At 38.6% G+C, this 10,829-nt stretch overlaps 1 protein-coding gene across 3 annotated transcripts in view; it reads right to left on the bottom strand.

The window, feature by feature from the left end:
- Window positions 1-8,205: 8,205 nt before the first annotated feature.
- macrod1 (mono-ADP ribosylhydrolase 1) overlaps window positions 8,206-10,829 on the bottom strand; it is a 173,748-nt gene continuing 171,124 nt past the window's right edge. For all 3 annotated transcript variants that reach the window (XM_008420437.2, XM_008420436.2, XM_008420435.2), the window contains one exon: window positions 8,206-8,573. In XM_008420437.2, coding sequence (XP_008418659.1) covers window positions 8,548-8,573 — 26 coding nt within the window. In that variant the 3' untranslated portion in view covers window positions 8,206-8,547. The remainder of the gene's footprint in view (window positions 8,574-10,829) is intronic.

Below are 10,829 nucleotides of genomic sequence, written 5' to 3'. Positions count from 1 at the left end.
AATTAGTTAAAGTTAACTTTCTACTAATGTACAAGAAAAACACTCCTCAGTGGAAAAGGCTTACATTACTCTTAACTAAGAGCAATTTAAAAGATGAATGTTACTTAAAATAAGTAAATCTAAGACATAAAGGTCCTTAGGAATCGGTTAGACTCCCGCATGTCTAGATAAATGTTATTTTAATGGCTTAATTTGGAGTTTTGTGGCATATTTTAATCTATAAGGCCCTGAATACGTATTTATCCCGACAACATTTCTTTTGTCTTTGCTTTTTTCTCTCCACTCTTAGGTTTCAGGTTTCATTTTAATGTGTGAAAAAATGAAACCATTCTGAAAAAGTAAATACATCCTAAACCCTTTTCCATCCTTCGTGGATTTTTGTGTCAACATTTGTATCTGCTCACCACTCCTCCATATTTCCTCTGTTCGCATACTTTGACTCTCTGCTTTCTTTCCAGACTGACAGCCACTTTGTTTCTCGTCTGTTTTTTAATTTCTTTAGATGGAAGAAAGATGTATTGGTTATTGATTTTTTTAGCCAACTTCGTGTTGACAGACAGGTCCTATTTAACTAATTTAGGATTGAGTAAGTGTCTAAAAAAATGTGGCTAATTACGGTTAGCTCGTTATCTGACAGAAGGGGTCAATTACTTTTTCAGCTTGGGTCAGGCTCGTGCAGATAACCCTTTCCATTATTATATAAACCCATTTCGTATTCATTCTGCAATTCTTTCCCCGATATTAAAAGTGTTTTGATGTCCTGAAAGTGTGACAACAAAAAACAAATTCTGTACTGCGTATTTTGTTCTTTTAAAGTCTAGACTAACATTCAAGGCCTTCATCTTCTTCCTCGCAAACAATACAAGTACAACAGGCTGTTGTTCCGTTTCCTCATATTGTCTGAAAATTGCAATTACATTCCTGATTGTCATCACTAATTGGATTTACTTCTGATGTGAGCCACCTGCAGCAGCGTTTACAGTCGTGATTAGGTATAATTAATTAATTGGGTTAAAATGGCCCAAAACCATCGTTTATGTTGTTGCTAAATGCATTTTTAGCTAACAAGACCCAGCTGGAATCATATCTTAGCTTGCCATTTTTATGAAAGCAACTCCAATCTTGGATCTTGATGTGATTACCTGAATCCAAACATCAAGAGTCATAACCTTCTCTTTGCCAAGAGCTGTAGTTTCCAATAAAGCCTCTGTGCCAAAGGCAAAGTGAAGGATTTCTCTCAGACATATGCTAAAGTGATTTGCATAATGCAGTAAGATGGTGAAAACATGCAGCATAAACATCTTTAAATAAAGAAAAATGAAATATGTGTGGATAAGTAGAGCATCCTTACAAATATTCAATTAGGACAAGACAGACAAAGCATAGCAGCAATTTAAATCTGTGTTTATGTGAACTGAATATTTAGGAATCCAAAAATACCCAATATCAGTTTTGATTTTGATCTTACCATCAGACCCATCCCAGATCACCAGAGCGGTTCAGATTCTTCACAAAAACATAAATAAACCACAGAACAAAATCTCAAGCTGCAAATATACTCCTGGCTAAAAGGAGACAGTGGTTTCTATGAATGATTCTTCAAATCCCTGCAGCCACTGTCAACATTACTTACTCTTATTTGAGCGTCTGACTCATACTAAGGTCATTCTAAAAGACTGTGGCAGATGCAATTTCACTGTCAAACCTGCATAATAAAGAATAAAATTTCACACCTTTGTGCAGCGCAGCGCTCCATCTTTTGAGTTTTTCTGTAATTTTCTCAACAGTTTCATCCAATGACTACTTTTGTCTCGACACAAACAGCAGAAGATGTAAATTACATGCAAATACTACACATGAACACCAGAGAAATTTCAAGAAGGATGTTTAGGTTTAGCTTTCACAGCAGGTAGTGGATGTTGCAATGTGCTAATCTCATACAGATAGCAGATCCTATTTAGATTCATCCAGAACAGCTGAGCAGAAGGAAACAAGAGCATAAAGCAGGAAAAACAAACCTCATTCAAATTAAAAGGAAGCACTTCAAAATAAAAGCACAGACATGAGACATTAAACTACTTGAAGAATTAATAATATGTTTATATATGTACATCACAAAAACACCTGACTGATAATGCTGTGGAAAAAAATAAAAAGACCACATAAAATGATCAATTTCTCAGATTTTACCTTCTATAGGTGAATGTTTGAGTAAAATTAACATCCTATGAACTACTGACAACATGTCTCCGAAACTCCAAGCAAAAATGTAGTATTTATTTTCAGAAAAGGTCAAGATAACTAAAAAAACGCAGTGCTTTCAGATTTCAAATGATGCAAAGAAAACGAGTTCATATTCATTTAGAAACAACAGTCCTAATGTTTGAACTCAGGAAGAGTTTAAAAATCAATGTTTGGTGGAGGTTTTCAATTTCCAGAGCTATATATCAAACATAAACAATAAAAAGTATTGGTATCTGTATTGATAACGGCCGTCCTGGATTTTCTGCATTGACATAGTTACTTTCTGACAAGTTGAGCATCGACAGAAGCTTTTTTTGAAAGATTTTGAGGTGCCAGTATAATCCACAACCCAATCAGGGAAGTGATAGTCCTTCAGCGGAAACTTTGCCACAGAAACTCTTTCCTCCTTCAGAGTACTTTATTCTCCCAGAAGGAAAAGTCCCCCATCTCTCCGGCGCTCACTCTCCCGCATCATTCTGTACGCCACTGCAGCGCGGCGAGGGATCCCATGTGTCGTCCTCCACTGCATCCATCTTAGGGCCATAACACTCGGGACCCAGAGGAGGATGTGTTGGAGTCTGGCTGGGTGGGTTGGATGAGCGATTTCCTGGAAATAACAGTAAAAACTTGTGAAATGGCAGTCAGAGATTGCTTCACTACTGCAAACACAGGTGATAATGCTGTCAGCGTGGAGACATGCATTCCTGATCACACCCTGGAGACTAACCTGGATGACAAGGAGTGAGAAGACTTCAGTGTTCTGGCGTGCAGCAGAATGAGGGGAAAAAAGACACTTATGGCTTCAGATTGTGAGTCTCAGCTTTAACCACGACTCGTTTTTGGCTTTAAATTAAAGCAAAAAGGGAAACTTGAGGTTTATAGTCAGGTTACAAAATGGGATTCACAGTTAAACTCTGCAGCTTTATTTATCTCTCACAAATTAGCACAACAGAACCTGGAAGTTTTTAATTGACTGTTGCTGTTTTGCATATCAGCATATATAGCTGAAGTTTAAAAAAATGAAGCTCAACATGATAGTTTTGCCAGCATCAGCTTCAATGAATGAAACTGATGTTAGTGCAGACATATTGTGCCTCCCTTGCATTGTGTTTCTGTTTGAAGCTTCGTGTTTCTGTGTGGTTTAGGAAATTCACACTTGTGAATCCAATTCTTGCTTTTGAGATTCAGGTGAAGAGCTTTGCTCATAAACAAAGTCTGAAGAGTCTAAATAAATGATTGAAATGCCTAAAATGAAGAGGACATTCAAGCCGATGGAGAGTTTGTGCTGATTGGAACTGTAATAATGATGAAATGTGTGTTATTTTGGTGCACTTTGAGGCAAGAGGTTTCAAGCACATCCATAACTCAGATCTTATTAATTTAAATGAAGTATCAGATTGGACTGGAGAAAAAGCCTGATTCAAGATCGCTCGTTTTTTGTATCGGGGACAAAAGATTTGAGCAGCCGTCAACTCGTGTTTCTATTTATCAGAGGTTACTGGAGTGAAAATCTCTCAACGCTGATTGATGAGCTGCTCCTGTCAGAAAGAACAAATTGCATCAAGATAAACTCATTTATTGTAAAGTTCTTCTTTCATTTATAAAACTTTTATGCCAATAAATCTTTACTTATTTACTTGTCTGCTACACACACTCAGAGATACGTTTTGTGTCACCTTGTGCGACGATTGACGTTTTTTTTTTTGCGCAATTATCTGACAAAAAAATCTGCATATAAATGAATTATCTCTTCAGAGTCCGATTAGCTGCGCTGCCCAAGCGTGCACAAACACAATGAGCAGCTGAGACGCAGCATGAGAGGAGGGAGAAAACACATCAAGAGAGCTTGTCGTAATAAAAACCATTCAGCAAAACTGCTAATGGGCAAAAATCACGTCGTTTTGCATACAAAGAGCTTTTCTGCAGAACCTGAAACAGCAGGAAGACACTGATTCCGAGTCAGAGTCGCCTAGATTAAAATGACAAAAGCAAAATATTGGAGAGGAACAATTTTCAAGTTTATTCTGGTGGAAAGAGATAAAACAGCAAATATTTTAAGACGCCAAAGGATGTTAAGAGGGAGGTAACTTGTTAGTCTGCGTCAAAACCAGCAGGTTTAATGACTGTTCATCAAACACTGGAGCAGACACTGCTGTTAGCACACTTTCAGGGGCTCTTCCACTTGAGCTTTTCTCCTGGGGGTGTTAAACTGAAGCAGACACACACACACACACACACACACACACACACACACACACACACACACACACACACACACACACACACACAGGTGAGCCGGCGGGGCCGCGGGCAGCGAGTAATTTCCAGGACCTACGAGATTATCAGCACACGTTCTGGAAGATGGCAGGGAATCAGCCTTCAAGTTACCAAAACAGTTAGCGTTAATTGGTCTTCATCTGTCATCTCAAACAGAGCCGAGGACGGCTGGAGACGGAGAGGGGGAGCGGAGGACGAGGAAGGGAGAGGGGATTACTGACGGGACAGTGATGAAAATTGGTGGCGGGATAATGAGTCTCGTTGTCTTTTCATCCTCTCATCCTGCGTGTCTCTTGCTCTCATTATTCAGAGTAACTGGTTGGAGAGAGGCTTCACAGTCTGCTGCTTATTAAAAAAACCCACAGCTCCGTTAGATGAGTTCATCAGTCTCTCCATCCTCTCTTCCTCCCCTCCGTCCTTCCATCCATCTGACCGCAGGCGCTGCATCTATACCCTCCTCCTCTCTCAGTTTGAACTCCTACATCCTTCCTCTCATTCTTTATCCCTCGCTCTTCCATCTGTTTATTTTTTCCACCATCCTGTAGAGCCGAGCAGCGAGACGGAGAGCTGCTGCTGATGATGAAGATGATGATGAGGCCTCTGAGCTCCAGACAGGGAGTGAATCAAAGAGCTCAGGAGAGGAAAAAGACAATCCCTTTGTGACAGATGAGGCTTTTATATAAAATATGGGGCCTTCTCCCAATTTCCTGTTTATGTTCTTTGTAGTTTTCCTCCCCGCAGGCCCACCTCTCCTCCTTCTCGTCCTTCCTTCCCCGTGTGTCTGTGCCACCGTGGCAGATTGCTTGGAATCAATAAAGATGGTTCTTGGCAGACGAGAGTCGTGGGGCGGGACGGTGGCTCGCTAAATGCTCATTTTGCCTCGCACAAATCAACACCTGCGTTGAGGCCGACATGCGATGGCCGCGTTCTGCAACAATTAAAAACTCGTACAAATGTGCTGTGGGGAGAGGCTTGATGGCGCTTGCATAAATGTGCATATGGTGCGTTTTGACAGGCAGGCAGGGTGGATGGGATTTAAACAGCACAGAGACAGGAGGGAAATGGAGGAGGAGGGATGGGCTGTTGCAGGGGATGATCAGGGACTGCTGACTGTTCAGTTCAGTTTCACTTTTTAATTTAATTTATCCAGAAGGTAATTACTGCAGGGTGTCTGGAATACAGAGTTTCACCCATTTTAATGTGGACAAGGCAGAAAAATCCACACACCAAATCAGTGGATACCAGTGGAAGTGTGGGAATAAAGCTGACGCCCAGGTTGATTTAGCAGCGACTTCCAGCTTTGTTTGCATCGCTGGGTGTGGCATTTCTCACGTTCCTGTTGTAAATACTTCACAGATGATCTAAGGGTCAGATGAGGTTGCTGGGTTGTTGAGTTTGATGACGTGGCTCTCCAATATGGTGGACGGATTCTGACATAAGTAGAAATAAACATAGAGATAAAGAAATGGCTTGATGAAGCAATTCGAGTGCCACATATTGCATCCAACAAATGAAAAGGAAGAACTTTACCAACTTATGTGATTCTCCAGTGTGAAATAAATTAATATTTATCATTCTGAACTGTGTTAATGTGACGTGACCGTTCAGACTGCAGACATTATCCAAATTAGTTCCACATATAGAAGATCAGATTCTTCTTTTTTTTTCCGGTGTGAAAAGATGAGAACTGGGAAGTTCGGACTGCAGTGAAAAAGTCTGATGAGTTTTGCAAATGGGTAGGCCGGTCACGATAATCAATAAATCAATTAATCACATGATAAATTAAAACAAACTCAATTATTTCCATTGCCATAGTTTATCATTTATCTATTTTTTTCCCGTCTTTCTACCAAAAACTGGATGGTAAAAGTCTAATTTGGTGTTTTGGTCTCAACTAGCACTTTTTTTGAAGCACAATTTTGTTAGAAAGATGTCAAAATTCATTTTATTTGTTTTATTTATTTACTTGGGATATTTAAAATGTCTTCCAGTTCGAGTGTTAAATGTTCACTCGAACATTTAACACTTGTACATCAGTTACTGATGTTAAAGTTACATCAGTAACTTTATCAGTTAAAGTTACTGATGTAACTTTAACTGATGTAAAGTTACATCAGTCAACTTTACATCAGTTGACTGATGTAAAGTTGACATCAGTCAACTTTACGATGTAAAGTTGACTGATCTTATGTGCTCTTGTATTTTTATTGTGCACTTATATTACTTCAAAATGGTCTCAAAACAACAATATTATCGTTTATCCCAATAACTTCCGGAACAATTTATCGTCCAGCAGAATGTGTCATCGTGATAGGCCTACATATGGACAAAAAAACAATTTGATTGCATTTGCCTTCTGTATGGTCTTAGCTTTTATCCATTTGGTGTTTTTCAGCTCAGCGTTTTGCATCTCTGGCTTCATTCATTGTGTTTTTCGTAAAACAGTTTTAGCCAACTACTGAATTCCTTCTTGTTAAACATACTTTTCATTACAAAGGAGCCTGGAGTGAATAGCAAACAGGAATGTTTTGATTTTAATTCCTTAAAGAAACAACAAAATAAGCCAGCTTTTGGGGGAGAAATATTTTCATGTGTTCGCTGAGTGACTGAATGTTGTCGTACTGTAAATTGCTTTCCACTGTGCAGTTCACCGTCCTTAATCTTGGGCTTTGTAGTTTTATCAAAGTGTAATAATGCTTAAAATTCCTCAGCCAGAACTACGGCACATAGAAAAAATAATGCAGCGAAAGCTTTTCTCAAAAACCACAGGAGGAAACCAAAGTGACCAAAGTTTACATATGCAACAGCCAACAAAAGGTAATTTAAGACATTTCTATGAAATGTCTTAAATTTTAAAGGCATAAATTTCTGATTATTATTATCAGTATTGTTGTTTTTAAGACCCCCTGTCAGCATCAGGAAGAAGAATAAATACAAAATATATTGTGTTTGGAAAACAAAATGTGCCCTGGATTGTTTTTAATCCTTTTATCCAATTCTCCAAACCTTCTCCTGTCCTTTATCAGCCCCTCTACAACCTCAAATTTTAACAAGAAGCATCAAAACCAAAGCGGGTCAATTATTTTAAAAGGCTCTAAAACTCTTTCCTTCAATAAACGATGAGTTGCTTTCATATAAATTTGGACTTGGACACGGAAGCCTTAAAAATTTGCAAAGCGCTGCATTTTAGTTTTACTTGACAGTAGTTCAGATTTAAAGCTCAACAACAGTTCAACTAAAATATGTTCTCACCTCAAACATTCATCAGGTGATGAAGACAAACATAACTTTTGAAGGACAAAATGATGAGTTGTAGTTACTTATGCAGTTCACTCAGACAGCTTCACATCTTATGACACCTTACAATAGTTTGCAAATATATTCAAAATAAATGAATAAATGTGAATAAGCATATGCAGATTTTGCCCAGACGTCATGATGGGGTGTTGTGTGTTAACGTCGTCAAAATACGTGTTTATTACAGTCACCTATTGAAACCTGAAAGAGTAACTCGTAATAAATTAAACCCTCTTCGAGTATTTATTGTCCCTCTCATCCAGCCTCCTGCACAGAGCGATATGAGACAATGAAGAAGCAAATATTAATGTGAAATGCGTTCCCAGTGGCCTCCTGACTCATTGACTCATATCACATCCAGAGAAATAATCACTTCACACACAAGAGGCCTGTGAGGTTTGCTTTAATAAGCTTTGTCGTGTTTCTCACACACACACACACACACACATTTAATTGGAATGCAGACGCGTACAGGACACGTGATTCACGGGGGGGCTGAGCAGTGGATCGCAGGTTTAAAGCAGCTTTAGGAAGATATTCAATAAAAACAGTTAACATCATTTCCCACCTTAATCACAACACCTCTCAGAAGCAGAAAAAGAAAACAAAAACTAATCAACATGTGAGAGAAAGAAGCAATCTTGCTGCAGGGGAAGGTCTTGATCTGGAGGAGGGGTCAGGATGTGGCGCCGCGTATCCACAGCAACCGAGTCTCAGAAATCCTCTCGTTCAGAGCTTGCTCCTGACAGTGGCCTCTGTGGGGGCAAGCAGAGAAATATTGGAAACTGTAAAACAAGTGAAGTGGACATTTTACCCAGGTCACACAGCGGTTTATGGCGCTTTGGCATTTAGGAGCGTCTGCTCACCACTGTTAGCGAGGATTAGTCACTCCCAATTCAAAGCATGCAAGCACACGAACGTACATCAAACGGACAGCCAGCGTGGGCAGCGCGCGCCAGGTGTTGGAGACACATTAGGTTTATGGAGGAGGCTTGGAGGCCTGCCTGCAGCCGCTCTGTCACACAGGCAGACGGTTCTGGTCCATCTACCCGCTGAGCACCTTTCAGCGCCGCTAAAAAAACCTGCAGCATGTCCATTAAAGTGGAAGGCAGCGAGCTTTTTAAAGAAGCACACCTGCAATTTCTGCTGCACAGTCAAAGGATCTATCTATCTATCTATCTATCTATCTATCTATCTATCTATCTATCTATCTATCTATCTATCTATCTATCTATCTATCTATCTATGATCCTATGTTATTTCAGCTTACTTTTAAAGGGGCAGCATTATGTATTTTCCATGCACATATTGGCATTTTATAGCACAATAAAGTAGCTATTTTAACTTTACGTTTTATACAAATACTCTATATATGGAATGTAAAGAAATTTCACTTTGTAATTTTACGCCTTAAAAGCAGGTCTCCCTTTAGCAACATTTAACCAGCGTTTCACTGAGAAGCAGCTCCTATAATGATTTCAGCAGATGCTCAGTTCCACCAGGTGTTTGCTAATTTCTGCTGGCTAGTCTGAAGGAGCTGAGTGGAGGAGGTCTACTCTTAGGCGGGAGCTCAAACTGCAGCTCTGAGGAGGAGCTTCATCCTCGAAGGCGGGGCCAGGTTCACTCAGGTGTTTTGCTCAGGTGACTTGTTGCCATGGAAACTAAAGGATTTCTCTAACTTTCATGAAAGGATCAAAACAGCACTCCATATTTGTTTTTGATGAGGGAATAATGTTATAAAGCTGAAGATCAGGGTGATGGTATGGAGTCCTTCCAACCTTAAACACCTGAAGCTCATAAACACAGAGAAACAGTTAAAGTAAAACTGGAAACTTGGAAAAATCTGCTCAGCAGTTACAAGAATAAAGATTTTTCTTTCATTGAGCGGAGTGAATTATTTTATGTTCCACTGGAAAAACGTATTGGTTGAATAATATAAAAATAGATCTTCTATCAAGAGGAATCCATTTGGGAAAGTTATGATAGGTTAATTATGTATATTTTTGATACTTTGTAAAAATAATTGTGGTTGTTTTGAAGCTGAGCTGCAGTCGTCTGGGAATAATTCGTTCACATAGAACAAATCATTTCAGCATTTTAATCACAAACAAACGTTTTTATTTGTTCTTAGCAGAAACAACAAGCATGTCTGTCATGTTAGAGAATATCCTTTGTCAACCTGTTTTTATAAACTAATGAGCTGTGAAACTAAAGTTGTTATATCTTATAAATAAATGTCGGAGAATTGCAGATTAAAAAGTTAAAATATGTTTTTAATGAAGTTTTTAATTGTGTGGATAATTTATTGTGTGTCTTGATTTAAAGTCAGAAAAATATGTAATATGAAAATTTGCCTTAAAATATCCAAAAAGGATTGAAGTGATTGACAATAAGTATGTCAATAAATAAATATGTCAACATATTTTTAATCCTAAATAATAAAAGATACCCAAAAGAAGTGCTTCACATTTCTTCTTAAAATGTTTTCATACCTTACAACGTGTAATTTACTGCTGACTTTGCTGAAAAGAAATGAAACTAAATGTCATTTTACTGGGTTAGAAATAAAGAACTACAGGGAAACTGGTCAAAATTCAGACTTTTTATTTTTATCCTGCTACAACCTTTGATCTGAACATATTTGATGTACTATTTTCGTTTTTTATTTTTGCCATTTGCCAAATAAAACCTTCTCTTCATCTTCACCTCGGAGGCTAAAGACGAGTTGGAGAGAAACATCTGATTTCAGCACATTGATCCAGACTCGTGCACGTAATAAACCTGATATAAAGAAAGTTTATATACATTTCTGCCTGATGCATTTCAGTGTATAAAACATCGCCACTTTTACACACTTGATTCCTGGTACTTGCGCTTCGAAAATGTTCCTTATGAAGCAGGACGCTTGCGGCGCTATGAATAAAAGTTTTATTAACCCTTTTCTATTTATTTTCTTAAAACATGGTCTGTAATTTAAAGCCACCCAAGGGGAGAAAAGGAGGAATGTTTTT

Source organism: Poecilia reticulata, linkage group LG10, assembly GCF_000633615.1.
Source record: "Poecilia reticulata strain Guanapo linkage group LG10, Guppy_female_1.0+MT, whole genome shotgun sequence".
NCBI classification, from domain to species: Eukaryota; Metazoa; Chordata; class Actinopteri; order Cyprinodontiformes; family Poeciliidae; genus Poecilia; species Poecilia reticulata.
The sequence above is the reverse complement of the archived record's forward strand: the minus strand, read 5'-3'. Positions and strand labels throughout refer to the sequence as shown.